Source organism: Ammodytes marinus, assembly GCF_949987685.1.
Source record: "Ammodytes marinus genome assembly, chromosome: 8".
Classification (NCBI taxonomy): domain Eukaryota; kingdom Metazoa; phylum Chordata; class Actinopteri; order Uranoscopiformes; family Ammodytidae; genus Ammodytes; species Ammodytes marinus.
This window is the reverse complement of record NC_137212.1, coordinates 10,506,287-10,523,786: the sequence shown is the minus strand read 5'-3', so window position 1 is coordinate 10,523,786 and position 17,500 is coordinate 10,506,287. Positions and strand designations below refer to the sequence as shown.

The following is a 17,500-nucleotide window of genomic DNA, read 5'->3' as shown; positions in this document are numbered from 1 at the left end:
GACTTGGCTGAGAGACAAATAAATGTTTGCCGTCGTTTACAACTTGCTTTACATTATGTCATTGGGAAGGAGGTGCTAGGCAACAAGAGTAAAACAAACGGTGGGACACAAAGACAACGGTGGTACACAAAGACAGAGTTTGTTGTTGCTGTTTCATTGTTCTGCCTAGTAGCACTAACAACTTTTTTATTATCTTTGTCTTCACCATATTTGTTTACAGCGCTCCATGCTCCGATTAGTCCACATGACGGAAACATTTATTTCTCTTTCGACAAGTCTCTGGTTTTCATTCACAATAACAATAAAAATATATTGTATTTATATAGCGCCATGTCACACTAGACACAAGATAAGACTAACTATTGTCGAGCCATTGTCGTCTGCGGAAACAGGCTATAATCGAGTTTATGTTGTGTACTATGACTCCAGAACATTCCCGAGTACCAGCTACTCAAATATGAATAGTTGTTACTTTAAATCCGTCTGGTTGGAGCCATAACACTCATTCATGTGTGAGGAAACTCAATATCTGGCAGCATTTCAACGCCCACTACCAATGTCCTGACCGTCCAGCACTTGACATCAATTCCCATTTCATTTTTGCCCATCAATACAATACATTTGTTTTCTTTAACCATCCACAGCAGGTGCCTTATTTTCCCTCCTCGGCTGTGTCAGAAACACAGCGGTATCACATGCAAAAGTGTCATCAGTGTATACCGTCTACATGCAGACGATTTACGTGTTTGAGTATGAAATCCTGAGGGAGTCATACCTGAATACTGGTGAGATGCAGGTACATGACACAGGCCACGTGGAAACACACACACAGCACCAGCAGCAGCAGCACCAGCATTCCCCTGAGAGAAGAAGAGGAGAGACCAGAGTGAGGAGGACTTCCCCAGCAGAGTAAAACACCTGACCATTTAATTGACTCACTAGACCACTAGCAGGGTCGATTCCAATAACTTTAGAGGAAATGAAAAACTTCAAATGTGTGTTGGTGTGACAGTGCATGTGTGTGTGTGTGTGTGTGTGTGTGTGTGTGTGTGTTTGTTTGTACGTACTGTGGAATCATAAGCAAATAAATAAGGCCAAACAGAGCGGCGAGGATCAGAGAGAGAACCACTGCGCTGATGAAATGCTCGTCATACACCTGGTGATACTAGGGAAAGGCCAAAACAGAGAGAAAAATGTAAACATAGGAAGCATTTATTCATCAGTTTTTCTAGGTAGGAGGACTATGTCAACTATGCTGGTAGAGTTCAGGACACACCATGGATCCGGAACTTTATATTTTAACTACACTTCAGATCTCTAGAAATGATTCTCTGTTTCTGCACAACATAAGATGTTTTTTTCCTCCCCCGGAGCGAATGTTTCATATCATATGAGCTTGAATAATCTAGATTCATTCAGTGTAATGTGCTTCAAACATTTTCATCTCATGCAGAAATAAAGAATAACTTCTAGGGCGCTGCCATATCTATCTAACTAACAGGACTCAAACAGCATCTCTGTTGAAAATAATCATTTTACACAAGTGATGCTTGGTTTGAAAGCAGGGTAAGGATTCCCCACAGAAAAGTATACTTGTGTGGGGGTTTAATTAACACTTCACAAAGATTTTTGCCTTAATTTTTTCTGTTGGTGAAATTATTGCAGTGTATAGGGTTTTAATTATTCTGATAACAGTTCAGATTACACACACATAAACACACACACACACACACACACACACACACGCACACACACATACAAACTAGGCCCTGTTCTGTGTCTCCTTTATGGCTCAACCCACGCACACATAGGAGAAAGATATCACGTGTGCTGCTCAGACGTTCCCAAATCATTATCTGCACCCCCTCTTGAGAGGGTGGGTGGATTCCTCGTACACACACACACACACACACACGCACACACACACACATCATAGACAACAGGCGTGGGAGAGAGGGAGAAAGGGGAGAAGGAGAGACTATGTAGGGTGTACATATATGTGAGAATAAGACAGAGGGAGGGGAAAAGATGCAGTCACGAAGCATGGCACCTCATGTTTAATGAGCAATATACATATTATATCATTCTGTAAACATAAATCTCCTCTGCAGATGTTCAGTGTGTGTGTGTGTGTGTGTGTGTGTGTGTGTGTGCGTCAGTCCCCCACCCTGCGCTCCCTGTCTCTGCTCTTATAGAAGAGGGTGATGTAGTTGAGGTCTGATGTCTCGGACTCGGTCTGCCGCGCTTCGATGAGCCGCCCGATGTAGCGGTTGACTCGCGTTGCCGGCGAGTTCTGCACGGCTGTGGTGGAGAATGACGTCCGACTCCTCGTTTTCTCCGATGCAGTCCGCAGGGCCCTTCGCTGTCAGACATCCCGAAAAAAAGACAACTCAATCAGTTTCTGCATAGGTCCAAGTTGCTCCACTTCTCAAGGCATGTCAGACTGCAATGCTTCTTGTACACCAGTAAAACAAATTCAATTGATTGAAAACATTACAGTAGAACCTTAATAGTGGGTTAAAAAAGAAGAAGAAGTTAGGCTGAGGGGTTTAAAATGTTGAGCAAATTACATTAATAATAATAGAATTTGGACCATAGCGCCTTGTACAAAACGAGCAGGTATTCAGCTGAAACACATGTGCCGTACACAAATATAAGGTGCATACACAGACTAACAGCATAAGGCATTTGTCTTGTATACTCTCCCCCCCCCCATTTTCTTCATTTTGCAGTAAGATAAAAGACCGTTCTAAATGATCAAATGAATGATAGTGTATTATTGTTTACAATCAGGTACAAACTGATTAAGTCCTTAACTGCATTGTGGAAAGAATAAATCATAATGATAGAGGCAAAAGTAATCAAAAAGTAAATCAATTAAAAAAATATTTAGTTTTTCCTGCGTGGGCGCTACAGTGGTAAACACAAATTGGTTGGAAGATCTAAGGGTCTTAACAACTAATACGATTCTGAATTAAAGAGAGAACATGGAGCCAGTGAAATGAGTCAAGATTTACTGATGATGTCTTGTCTTAAGTCTACACAACTTGATTAGCAGCATCATTCTGTGCAAATAAATAAATTACAATTTAACTACAATTTGTAATATGTACAACCAGACTCAGCCTGTCATGTCAGCTTTATTCGTCTACACCTACAGACGCCCCCCCATGACATTGCAAAATCACAGATGTAATTCATAACAGTAATAGAGGTTCTGTTTCATTAAGTAAGTGCCCCAGTAAGCTGGTGAGCAGGCCAGCATGCATATAGCCAGGGCACTGCACACTGGAACACCTGGCTGGCTGGCGCACAGTCATGATTAATGACATCAAATACACCTGTGTTTATTGAACAAGGCCACGAGGCCTCAGTCACACCTGGACCGACCTCTGAGGGGCGGATTCAAGCCGGAAGCCAATAATTATTCAAAGTTTAGTTGACACTTTGTTGTGAAAGTAACCAAACAGCAGAGTAAGAGGAATGCAAGAATAGGCTCTAACAAAAGAAGCATGCTAATAATGCTAGCATTAGCTTCATAAGTGTCCAACTTAACTCAAATGAATACCAGGCTTTTTTACCCTCCTGTTCACCACTACATGTGAGTATATTTAACGTTTACTTACTCTGACCACTTTTTGCTAAACTGTGCTTTGTCAGGAGTTGTCATGCTAAAACGTTAGCAAACCATCATGCCTTCCATACTCACTACCAAGTTAGACTTACAAAAAGCACAGTATTCATCTAAAACTATAACTAAGTACAAAGTACCAAGCCTGTAGTTAATCAGAAAATAAGATGTTGGAAAATTACGCTGTGCTGTGAATGTTGCTGTTTATTTCAGTTATAGCTTTTTGGGGTTTAATTGAGGTTTCAAAGTACCTTTGGATGCATCCGAAGTTCTCAGAGAAAGTTTTTGTATTTTCTAATAGAATCGTTTTTGAAAGAAGAGTGTTTTCTTTATTGGAGGGACACATCTGTTAATTTTAAAAGTTTGGATCAACTTCATCAAACTACAGACATGGAGAATGCCTGCTCAGGTGACCTTATTAAACTATACTTTGACATTGGACATTGGATTCAGAAATAAGGAAATAATACTGATCTTCATCCAGAATCAACATATTTTAGCGGAAAAACACACAATTTATTAAACTTTTTACTCTGAAAATATTTACCTAAATGTTCGGTACCTCCATATCATGGCTCCTTTTATTTCCTTTCTTCCTCAGTGGCCCTAATACCTTATATTTTCCCAACTACAACAGTAACTAGTACTTCTACAAAAGAAAACTACAATTAGGGGCTCTGTCACTTGCAGTCCTATATCCCACAGTCTTACTCCTTACTAGAAATGCTTGACCCATCCTAAAACAAATGATTTGGCTTTAAAGATAAAGACTGCAGTACGTGACACAGATAGACTGTATGTTGCAGTGTAGTCCTTTACAATGCTTGGCTTGGAATAAAAATATACAGTATGCACATGCAACATTTTGTGGGTGTGTATTGTGCAGAGTGTTAAAACGAAAAACTGCATTTCATTTGCACAAATAATCAAAAAACATATCGACACAGTACCTGGATTTGGGTGTTTGTCGATTAAACTACAGTGCTGTGTGAAAGTTTGTGAACCCCTTGAGCATTTTGGAATTGTATTTATTTTTACCATTATTAATACATTTTTATCAATACCAGTATTTTTTATATGAAATAACAGATGTTTGATTATCAATTCAACATTTTTCTTTTTCCAGAAATCATTTGTTAAAAGAGATACAACAAATTATTTGCCAACTGTTATATGTGCAAACGTTTGTGAACCCTGAGCTGCATTGCTTAAATCGAGCAGGTTAACACAATCAGGTGGGCCAAATTGATTGATGAAATAGACCAATGTAATGAGACATCTTTAGGGAAGAAATTGGGCGGCACTAGATAAAACAGAGATAAAACCAGGTCAGTTTAGGCTCACCTAACTGAACCCATACAGGTCAGACATGCTAAAAGGGAAAAAAGCCTCTCAGCCTCTCACATATCCCACAGAGAGGTCGAGAGTGGCTTTTATGATCACCCAGCTTACTGGGCAGGCCCGGAACTGGGGTGCCGCCGAGTGGGAGAAGCAGTCGGATCTCTGTTCTTCTGTGGCTGCCTTCTCTGAGGGTCTTCGGAAGGTGTTTGATCATGCTACCCCTGGTCGAGAGGCTGCTCGGGGTCTGTTTAACCTGGCTCAGGGGAGCCGGAGAGTGACTGATTATTCCATTGAGTTCCGGACTATCGCTGCGGAGAGTGACTGGAACTCTTCCTCCCTGGCTGACGCCTTTTACAACGGACTTTCTGATGCCATCAAAGACGAACTGGCGGCCCGTGACCCTCCAAAGGATTTGGATGTTCTCATCGCCACCGCTATCCGCATCGATGGACGTATCCAGGAAAGGAGACGAGAGAGGGCACTGACCAGCACTTCTCGTGGCCTTCCACGTCTTCCAGCTTCACCTTCCACTTCAACGTGTTTTCCTACCGCTGCTGCCTCTAGTGACCCAGTTGAACCCATGCAGCTGGGCAGGACCAGCCTGTCAGCTGCTGAACGACAACGGCGCCAAAGGGAGAACTGTTGCATGTACTGTGGGGAGGGAGGCCATTACGTGTCATCCTGTCCAGTAAAAGACAGGGCTCACCAGGAATCCAGAGGGCGCTAGTGAGCTGCATCAGGAACTCTGAAAGGCCCTCTCGAGCACTACTTCATGCCCAGCTCAACTGTAATGGACTATCCCATACTGTCGCTGTCCTCATTGACTCTGGAGCTGACACTAACCTTCTGGATCGGGGCCTTGCCATCTGGGTATTAACCAGGAACCCTTGGCCGAGCCTATTGAGGCCACTGCTCTCGATGGGCATCTCCTCTGCACTGTAACCCATCGCACTCTTCCTCTCCATCTGGGCATATCAGGTAACCACACTGATTTACTAACCTTTCACCTGATAAATGCACCTCAGCAGCCAGTTATCCTGGGGTATCCTTGGTTAATTAAACATAATCCACACATTGACTGGAGGACTGGTTCTATTCTACAGTGGAGTGATCAATGTCTTGCAGTCTGTCTGAAATCTGCTTTGCTACCTGCCTGCAACACCTCTTCTGCTAATGAGTTCCCAGATCTCTCAGGTGTCCCGTCGGAGTACTACGACTTAAGGGAGGTGTTTAACAAGGTACGGGCCACCTCTCTTCCCCCACACCGCCCGTATGATTGTGCCATTGACCTCCTCCCTGGCTCATCCCCGCCCAGGGGGAGACTCTACTCTCTGTTAGTCCCTGAAACCAAGACCATGGACGAATACATAAACAACTCACTGGCAGCAGGCCTCATCCGTCCCTCTTCATCGCCTGCTGGAGCAGGGTTTTTCTTTGTGGGTAAGAAGGACAAATCCCTCCGGCCCTGCATCGATTACCGCGGTCTAAATGATGTCACCATTAAGAACAGGTACCCCCTCCCACTCATCTCTTCTGCATTTGAACTTTTGAAAGGGGCCTCTGCGTTTACCAAGCTTGATCTCAGGAATGCCTATCACCTAGTTCGCATTCGGGAGGGGGATGAGTGGAAGACGGCGTTCAATACCCCTAGAGGCCACTACAAGTACCTGGTAATGCCTTTCGGACTCACAAATGCTCCTGCAGTATTCCAAGCCTTAGTGAATGATGTGCTCCGGGATTTTCTCAATGTATTTGTGTTTGTATATCTTGATGACATCCTCATCTTCTCCAAGTCTGAACAGGACCACGTGCAGCATGTCCGCAGGGTTCTCCAGAGACTCCTAGAGAACCAGCTGTTCGTGAAGGCGGAGAAGTCTGAGTTCCATGCCACTGAGGTGTCGTTCCTGGGATACATAATTTCAGTCGGAAGCATTCACATGGATCCCACCAAGGTTAAAGCGGTGGTGGATTGGCCGGTTCCCACCACTCGAAAGAAGCTTCAACAGTTCCTGGGGTTTGCCAATTTCTATCGTAGGTTTATCCGCAACTATAGTTCTGTAGCAGCTCCCCTGACAGCCCTCACCTCCCAAAAGGTAGCCTTCCAATGGTCCCCTGCTGCAGGAAGGGCGTTCAGCGAGTTAAGATCACGGTTCTCTTCTGCTCCCATCCTCATCCTACCAGATCCAGAATGCCAGTTTGTCATAGAGGTGGATGCGTCAGACTCCGGGGTGGGGGCAGTCCTGTCTCAGCGGTCAGGTAAAGACCAAAAGTTACATCCATGTGCCTTTTTCTCCCGCAAATTGTCCCCAGCAGAAAGGAATTATGACGTCGGAAACCGGGAGCTATTGGCGGTTAAGATGGCTCTCGAAGAGTGGAGGCACTGGTTGGAGGGGGCGAAGAATCCGTTTGTGGTGTGGATAGACCACAAAAACCTGGAGTACATCCGGTCAGCCAAACGGTTGACCTCCCGTCAGGCCAGGTGGGCGTTATTCTTTAATCGTTTTGATTTTACCCTGTCTTATCGCCCAGGTTCAAGGAACGTCAAACCAGATGCCCTGTCTCGTCAGTTCCAATCCGAACACTTTCCCACACAACCTGAGAGCATCCTCCCCACTAAGATGGTCATCGGCGCAGTTACCTGGGACATTGTGGACAAGGTAAAACCACCGACCACCCGGCTCCCAGTGCTTGCCCTGATAATCGTTTGTATGTGCCTGTGAATCTCCGCTCTCAGGTCCTCCAGTGGGGACATTCTTCTCGCCTTGCCTGTCATCCAGGGGTTAGGCGCACCCTAGCTCTGCTGAAGCAACGGTTCTGGTGGGCTACCATGGAAGAGGACACCAAGGAGTTCATCGCTGCTTGCCGCGTTTGCTCTCAGCACAAGATCGCTCGCCATGCCCCTTCCGGCCTTCTTCTGCCACTGCCTATTCCTCGTCGTCCGTGGTCCCACATCTCGATCGACTTCGTCACCGGACTGCCTCCCTCCGATGGTAACACCACTATTCTTACTATTGTGGACAGATTTTCTAAATCGGCTCAGTTTGTTCCATTGCCCAAATTACCATCTGCCAAGGAAACGGCTGAACTTATGTTGCATCATGTTTTCCATCTGCACGGCCTTCCCTGTGACATTGTCTCCGACCGGGGGCCGCAGTTCACTTCTCGTTTCTGGACAGAGTTTTGCCAGCTGTTGGGGGCCACGGTCAGCTTATCCTCCGGTTTCCATTCTCAATCCAACGGCCAGACTGAGCGGATGAACCAGGAGATGGAGACTGCCTTGCGCTGCATAACATCCCAGAACCCGTCCTCCTGGTCCAAGCAGCTCTTATGGGTAGAGTATGCTCACAACACACTTCCAAGCTCAGCAACAGGTCTTTCCCCCTTCCAGGTGCTCTCGAGGATATCAACCTCCATTGTTCCCTGAGCAGGAGCGAGAAGCCAGTTTCCCGTCGGTCCAGGCGTTCGTCCAGCTATGTCGGCGCACCTGGTTGCGGGCCCGTGCTGCTCTCCTGCGCTCGTCCGACCGTTACCAGAAATATGCCAACCGCCGTCGGATCCCTGCACCCGGTTACACTCCGGGTCAGAAGGTTTGGCTGTCTACACGGGACCTTCCACTCCGGGTGGAGTCTAGGAAGTTGGCTCCTAGGTTTGTGGGTCCGTTCTCCATCAGTAAAGTCATCAACCCTGCTGCAGTCCGTCTCCATCTTCCTCGCTCCATGAGGATCCATCCCACATTCCATGTATCCAAGATCAAACCCGTTAAAGAGTCCCAGCTCCAGCCCTCCTCCAGACCCCCGCCGCTCCCCCCCCCACCAGCTCATTGATGGAGGGCCTGCTTACTCGGTTCATCGTCTCATCAAGTCGCGACGACGGGGAAGGGGTTTCCAATACCTGGTTGATTGGGAGGGTTATGGCCCTGAGGAGCGCTCGTGGGTTCCGGCTCGCCACATCTTGGACCCCGACCTAATCGCTACATTCCATAGGGACCATCCTGACCAGCCTGGTGGGACGTCAGGAGGCGTCCCTAGAAGGGGGGGTTCTGTCACTACTTCAGCCAAAGTTTAGTTTTTCATATGTCTATTTCTTGATTCTAACCTCTCATGTCATTTCAGACCCGGCCACTCCCCCCTGCTCTGCACTACTGGTTAATTGCACTCACCTGCTCCCCATCAGCTCATCAGCCCCCTAGTATATATTCCACTCCATTTCCCTCAGTCCTCTGCCAGATCGTCTTGTATGTTCATAGCTATCCAGCGTCCTTTACCTGCCTGTATACCTGCCTGCCTATTCGTGTTTTTGACCCACCCCTTTGGATTTCGGATTATCCCTTTTGCCTGCCCCTTTTGGACTTGTTTGCCTCGCTACCACCTGGTTTGACTCTTATTAAACTTTGTTGCTTTACCTGAACTGTTTGTTGTCGTGCTATTGGGTTCTGGCCTGCCATTTTGTACAATCCTGACATCATGTATTTGTATTGTCTTTATATATGGAACTTTGAGTCCAGAATAAAGTATTCATTCTTTCATTCACTCTTAAAGCTCTCCATTTGTAGATGATTTGCCTCACGGTGGACCGATGGAGCTCAAACTTTTTTTAAATTAATTTATAGCTGTCCCCAGACAAATGTGCAGCATCACAACTCTATTCCTGAGATCCTCAGAGATTTGTTTCCCTTTTAGCATGTGTGACCTGTATGGGTTCACTTTGGTGAGCCTAAACTGACCTGGTTGTATCTCTGTTTTATCTAGTGCCGCCCAATTTCTTCCCTAAAGATCTCTCACTACATTGGTCCATTTCATCACTCAATTTGGCCCATCTGATTGTGTTTACCTTCTCGATTTAAGCAATGCAGCATAGGGTTCACAAACTTTTGCACATACAACAGTTGTCAAATAATTTGTTTTAACAATTGATTTCTGGAAAAGAAAATTTTTGAATTGATAAACAAACTTCTGTTATTTCATATAAAAAATACTGGTATTGATAAAAATGTATTAATTATGGTTAAAATAAATAAAATTCCACAAGGTTCAAGGGGTTCACAAACTTTCACACAGCACTGTATACTACATGTTGTTCTTCACACAGCCAGTTCACTAGAAAGTGGCAGCGATAATGAATAATGTATTTAGATTTATCATCTACAATTTCGTTAAATTTCTCTTTGCCAAACGGTTGACAGTGTCATAATTCTATTACAAAATCCTCTGTGTCACAATGGGACGGTTTATGGCAACTCGGATAATCATGTAACAATGTGGCTAATGCTATTAGGGGAGAGGATACCAGGCTGTGGGTGATTACCGCCAGCATTCATAACGCAACCTCATCAGATTCATAAAGGACTTATGCCTGGCTGAGCTCACACGGTTTGGGCGGATTACAGCCAGTAGGCTATTTCTGACACCAATCATCAACCAGCATTCCGTCACTGACTCACTGCTGCGCCAGAGTGTTTTTCAAGCAAATATATATACACAACTCATAACGAGAAAAACACAAACAAGCTCAAATGTCCTTTGGCAATACACATACAGCATACACAGACACACATACACACACACACACACACACACACACACACACACACACACACACACACACACACACCCTCAGCAAGTTTAAGAGCAGAAAGCTTACATGACAAGTTGCTCTTAATATCTGTTCCACTGGTGTAGTACTTATGAAATCTAGAAATCCAGATTACAGCATTGCAGTGTGCGTGTGTGTGTGTGTGTGTGTGTGTGTGTGTGTGTGTGTGTGTGTGTGTTTGTGCATGTGTGTGTGTGTGCAGCAGATTAGGAATTCAGACAGGATATCACTCCATCACGAATAGACGGAAAAAGGATTTTCATTTACTACGCAGGCCAAAACAAGTGACCTATTTCATTCAGCAGGACACACAGGCACACGTACCTTGTCGTCATCGTCGCAGCCCATGACGTTGGAGAAGGGGATCTCGGCCTTGAACATCTTCCTACAGTGCATCAGCTGCACCAGCAGGTAGCACACGGTTTTAAACTTCATCCTCTTTACCGGTTTGATGTCTGACAATATAAGACCCGGAAAGATCTGGAAATAGAGATATAGAAGATGATCAGGCACTTTTATTTTGTGGAAAAATAAAGTAATTAAATCAATAAATCATCCTCACAAAGTCTTCTGTATTAAAACTGATAAATAGGGAGAGATAAAAAAATGTCTTTCTACTAATATATCCCCTGAAACATCTAGCTTGATTGTATGGGACGCCCTTAAGGCTTACCTTAGGGGGCAGATCAAGCGGGAATCCACTAAAGAGCGTTTGGAATTGGCTCATCAAATTGGAGAGATTGACAAGGAATATGTGCAAACTCAAAACCCAACTCTTTATAAAAAACGAGTGGAACTCAAAACCAAATTCGACTTACTCACTACTCACTCAATTGAACACATACTTTTAAAAAATAAAGCCACATTTTACACATGTTGTGATAAAACTGACAAATTGCAATTGAAGAGCAGACATTCTTTCTTTAACGTACGTCGATTATTCGATATAATTTACTCTGCTTCCGAGGAGATCCCTGAGTGTGTTGTGTCAATTGATGCAGAAAAAGCATTTGACCGTGTCGAGTGGGTTTATCTATGGGCGGCTCTCGACAAATTTGGTTTCGGGTCAAACTTTATATCGTGGATCAGGTTACTATACTCTCACCCTTTAGCCTCAGTTCGGACAAATTCTCAGATTTCCAAGCCGTTCGACTTACATCGTGGAACCCGCCAGGGGTGTCCTCTGAGCCCCATGCTTTTTGACTTAGCCATTGAACCCCTTGTCATAGCCTTTCGTAGCTGTGAGGACATAGCCGGTATTTGGAGGGGCGGCACACAGCATAAGGTCTCCCTATATGCTGATGACCTTCTGCTTTTTGTTTCGAGCCCAGACACATCTCTGCAGTCTGCTTTGTCAATGCTCAATCATTTCAGTCAATTTTCAGGCTATAAGATAAATCTTGGAAAAAGCGAACTGTTTCCCACTAACTATGAAGTACAAGCACCGGTCCTTAACAACCTGCCATTTAAAATAGAAAAAAACAAGCTCTCTTACTTGGGCATTTCAGTTACAAAGAGGCACAAGGATCTTTTCAAATAGAACTTTATCAATCTGTTTAATCAGATCAAACAAACGATTACGCAATGGTCACCCCTATCATGTCTCTTGTTGGCCGAATAAACTCAATTAAAATGACCATTCTACCAAAGTTTTTGTACCTCTTTCAGGCCTTACCAGTTTTTATCCCCATGTCCTTTTTTGACCAGCTCGACTCAACTCTTTCCTCCTATATATGGAGAGGTAAGCGGCCTCGTCTCAATAAGACCCACCTCCAGAAAACCAAAGCTGCTGGCGGCCTGGCTCTACCAAACTTTCGTTTTTACTATTGGGCTGCCAACCTGCGCTGCCTTTCATTTTGGTCTTTCTGTCACAATCAGCCCAATTGTCCTGACTGGGTAGCCATGGAATTACATACAGATGATAATATGTCCGTGCCTGCATTACTTGGATCCCCACTTCCACTCCCATCGATTAAATCTTTAAAAAATCCGGTGGTTAAACACTCTCTAAGGATATAGTTTCAATTTAGGAAACATTTTGGGTTGCATAACTTCTCCCTGCTGAGCCCTATTGCATCAAACCACCTTTTCAGACCATCAACCCAAGATCCTGCCTTTAAAGAATGGCATAAGAAGGGTATTGTGTACTTCAAGAACCTTTATATGGGTAACACTTTAGCATCATTTGAACAACTAAGCAACAAATTCGGTCTTCCAAGGTCAGATTTTTTCAGATATTTGCAAACAAGGCATGTTGTGCTATCCAAATTGACAAGCTCTTCTATAGCAGCAGACACAAGCCTTGTTGATTTTGTTCTTTCTATCAACCCATCTCAAAAGAGACTTGCGTTTTATGGCAGGATGTTGGACCTAAGACATGCCTCTATGGACAAGATCAAAGCTGCATGGGAAGGGGACCTGGGCTTCTCTTTAGCGGAAGATATATGGAGCTCCATTCTTAAACATGTTAAGTCCACCTCTATATGCGCTCGTCATTGCCTGATCCAATTCAAAGTGGTTCATAGGGCTCATATCTCAAAAGCCAAATTATCCACAATTTACCCTGATGTTAGTCCACTGTGCGTAAAATGTAACATCTATGAAGCCTCTCTACTTCATATGTATTGGTTGTGCCCCAGCCTTAACAAATTCTGGGTAGAGGTCTTCCAAACATTATCCCAGGTGTCAAACATAAATTTGGAACCAAAACCTTTAATTGCACTTTTTGGGGTCACTGACGAGGTGGTTGGATTAACTGCAGTTAAGCGACATACTATAGCTTTTGCCTCTCTTCTGGCCAGGCGAACCATTTTGTTGAGGTGGAGGGAACCTGTCCCGCCCACTCATACACAATGGCTGAGAGATGTTATGTCCTGCCTTAAGATGGAGAAAATTAGGTACTTGCTTCGGCATTCCAGTGCAGGGTTTCAGAAAGCATGGGGACCTTTTCTGGCCTCATTTCAGGCTCTGTGAACTGGCAGTGACTTGGGAGGGATTATTTTTGGGTATTTTGATGTTTATTTTATTTTACTGTCTGTCTTGATGTAAGTGGCATAAGTTGTTTTTTATTTATTCTTTCATAATACCTGTCTGTAACAAATCAACAACTTGTTTCACTTTTCTATACAAAAAAACAAATACAAATATCTTGATTTAAAAAAAAAACTGATAAATAAAATCCAATCACCAAAATAAAACTTAATATCACAGTTGTCATCAATACTGCAGCTAATTACATTAATATACGTATGTTCCATATGATTTCTAATATTTACTGTAATACAATATAGTTTAACATTACACTTTCAGTGGTATCTATGTTACAGCCCACAAATCAGAATACAACTAAAGAAACGAGAAAAGTAGCTTGCCAGAAATAAATATCCCAAATCAGATTTATAAAAGTGAAATCAGACCGGCATGTTAGCATGTGTAGACCTACGTATATAGTATCTTTATGAAATAATGAGTTTGACTAATAGGACATTTACTCTTTTTTATGGAGCTTGGAACAATTCAAGTTTGTTTTTAAATGTCGTTAAAGGACTAAAACCTACAACCATACCATACCATACAATACGATATGATACAATACAATATTACTCTATTGTCAGAGCATGTCTGACATTTTTCTTGCATTGCAGCATCTCCATTTATCACAGGAAAAACAAGCATTGAGACATCAAGACAGGGCCCATAAATACATACAACAGACCATAACAATGACAAGAGGACAACATCTAAGGCCTGTCAGCGTGCATGTATGGTCAGTTTGACGATTGACTGTGGACTGAAGAGTCAAACCTTATTCAAATGTGGAACCCCATAATTCCAGTTTGAGGATAACAAATTGTACTCACTGTTCAGAACATCGTTGGGGTAAGAAAACATGTTGTTGGCCATTTTTAGTATGATAATTAGTAGGCTGATTTATATAATTTCTCAGGTGGTTGACTGACTATCTTTCAGCAGTCAGATATCTAATTGTTGAAGCAGTTTTGACAGGCTGCTTTGTATTCACTTCCACTCTCTGAAGCTTTCAAAATAATAAATGATTGGCCTACAGAAAACTTCAAAACCTTTTCAAATGACACCTTTAAAACTCATCATTTCCGACACCACTTTCTACCTACAATGTGACAGATTATTATTCATTTTGTTTGATAAAAAACATGAGAGAAACTGGCATTATCCAGTCACAGATTATCCAGTCACAGATGGGAGTGAAAGGACGACAAAATTCATGGATATTCAGTAGGCTTGAGTGGGATTTTAAAAGTGAACTAGGAGCGTGCAATGTAAGACAACTTGCCAATATTTATATAAGTGTTTCTTTGGGTGTGTGAATACAGCGTATGCATGATCACTCTGCAGATTTAAAAAAAAATGTTTTGCTACTAGCAGTCACACACGCACTTGCCTCGGGTGCACATGTACAGCTGGTGTGAGGTAGTGATACTAGCCGTGTGTATGCCAGCTTAACACATGGACCTGCCTCCCTCTCTCTGCATCAGAGGATTAACTCTTGTTACGCCCGATAGATGTGTCCCCTCACAGAGAAAGAGAGAGCAAACGCAGAAAGAAGAATAAAGACACCCAGATCCCGACATACTTTGCGTCTGTGTGATGGCACGATGAAATACGTCTCTATGCAATGCTTCTGAAGGAAGGCATGCCTCTCGTGGCCCAAGCCCGGCTCCACCTCGTAGTCTCCGTTCAGACACTCCAGGGTGGTCCTGGTGATGTGCACCTTGCTGAGAGGCAGAACAGAGGCCAGTTAGTGATTGAAGTCTGGTTCTGAGGTGTCAAATGAATCTTCACAGCAAACACATTTTCCGTCCATCCAATTAATTTAAGATGGAAAAGATCTCAAAGTTACAAGACATAACATAATAGGCAAACTCATGATTACGAATGGAAAACACCAATAGGTAGATAGGCCTATATATTTTATATTTTTATTTAACGCCGGTTTCACATGGGTGAAGTATTCCTTACATTTTTAGTTTTACTTATTTATTTATTTTCTTATTTTTTTATATATGTCGCCATGAAACCAATGATATTGAAGACATGACATTTATGAATTTGTATTATGAATTTGTATCATATGTCCCTGTATCATGTGACCAAATATCACCTGTGAATGTAATAAATATGTGAATTACAAAAAAAGAGGAAGGTTATTGAAGGAAGGATCTACAGTATACAGTATCTGGTAAGAAGTGCATGATTGAGATATTTTTAGAGACATCATACACTGGCTTTATAATACAAGTTATTGTCTCTGTTATTGGATTTGTTAAGAATGCATTATGTGATATAATGATGTCAGCCTCATCCTGTATGATAGACATTTGACAAGTCTATAAAAAGAAAATGTTGTTGGAGGAATACATTTAAAGTTACCATTGGAATTGGATACATGCATCATAATGCTGTATTCTATCTCTGTTGCTGGGATACTGTACTGTACTGTGTGTGTGTGTGTGTGTGTGTGTGTGTGTGTGTGTGTGTGTGTGTGTGTGTGTGTGTGTGTGTGTGTGTGTGTGTGTGTGTGTGTGTGTGTGTGTGTGTGTGTGAGAGAGAGAGTAGTGTTTGTACTGTGAACACTCAGAGTCCAGTTGTTGGGTGTAACGGTCCGCACTGACCCAGGCAGCCCTCCGGCCTCCATCATGTTTGCCAGTGTGACATCGTTTGACCAGACGTCATACTGCCACTTCCTGAGGCCCAGCACGCCGCACAGCACCCGTCCTGTGTGCAGACCAACACGCATGTTCAGGTCCACCTCTGTCGCCTCCACCACCGACCTGCAGGGGGGTAGAAGTGTGTGTGTGTGTGGGGGGAGGGAGTATAAAGGTACATCTCTAAGGTTCATGAAACAAAACCAAGAAAATCTAACCTCCACTTTAGCATACACAACAAGTAAATAAAAATAAGCAATGATCTATCTATAAAGCTGATTTTGAAGTTTTTTGGACCAAATATGTAGAAGTTTTCATATTTATATCATGCTGGCGGCGACATACATACGTGCGCACACTGAAGGCCATAGGTGAGCACGGAGCACCTTTCATTCCTCAGTTGGTGTTGATGCCTCACAGGACATACAACAGGACTTTTCCAAAGCCTATCCTCTCCATTAAATCACAAAACAAAGCTCATTGTCACCGGCAAAAGGTCAGCACCTTTAGAAGTTCTTTGTGTGTATGTTTGCAGGGTGGCAGGAAAGAAAATGTGGTCTGCCTATCAGGCTAAAGGTGGCATGTTGCACAAACACACACACTCGTGAACACCCACATGCACACACGCACGCACGCACGCACACACACACACACACACACACACACACACACACACACACACACACACACACACACACACACACACACACACACACACACACACACACACACACACACACACACACAGGGATGAGTGTGTACGGCAGCACCTGTCCTCTGAGATAAAGAACTTCTACCACAGCATCCATCCACTCAACAGAGCAGCAGGGAGAGGAAACATAACAGGCAAGTGTGTTCACACAGGGAAGGCTGTCTGTGCATGTGTGTGAGTGTGTGCCTGTCAACATGGGGGCTATGCATGTGTGCCACACATTCAATTTGTCTCAGTTTGCAGAATCTGTTTTAAATGATAAGACTTCATGGTTATTTCCAATATTGCTTTGTTGTGTCCAAACAACCCAATGTTGTTTTTTTTATGCAGAAACCCTACTCTGACACGTTTTACCACTGCACGTGTGTTGCATTAATGTTGAGTGAATGTTGAGTGTTTGGCAGTCTGCTCTGTGAAAGCTTGAGAGGCAGCTGGGGGATGCAGGGAAAAATGATCTGTCTAATGACAAATGAATGCTCAATTTAGTTTGGCCTGATATGAATCAAACATATTAAGTTTTAATGACTATAAAAGTCAAGA

General features: G+C 43.4%; 1 protein-coding gene across 2 annotated transcripts in view; it reads right to left on the bottom strand.

Annotated features, from left to right (window-relative positions):
• Positions 1–17,500, bottom strand: part of adcy1a (adenylate cyclase 1a) — a gene marked incomplete at both ends in the record, with an annotated part of 46,162 nt that overhangs the window by 12,686 nt on the left and 15,976 nt on the right. For both annotated transcript variants that reach the window (XM_080033072.1, XM_080033073.1), the window contains 6 exons: positions 776–860; positions 1,068–1,165; positions 2,168–2,362; positions 10,889–11,044; positions 15,177–15,314; positions 16,212–16,374. In XM_080033072.1, the coding sequence (XP_079889198.1) occupies positions 776–860; positions 1,068–1,165; positions 2,168–2,362; positions 10,889–11,044; positions 15,177–15,314; positions 16,212–16,374 (835 nt within the window). The remainder of the gene's footprint in view (positions 1–775; positions 861–1,067; positions 1,166–2,167; positions 2,363–10,888; positions 11,045–15,176; positions 15,315–16,211; positions 16,375–17,500) is intronic.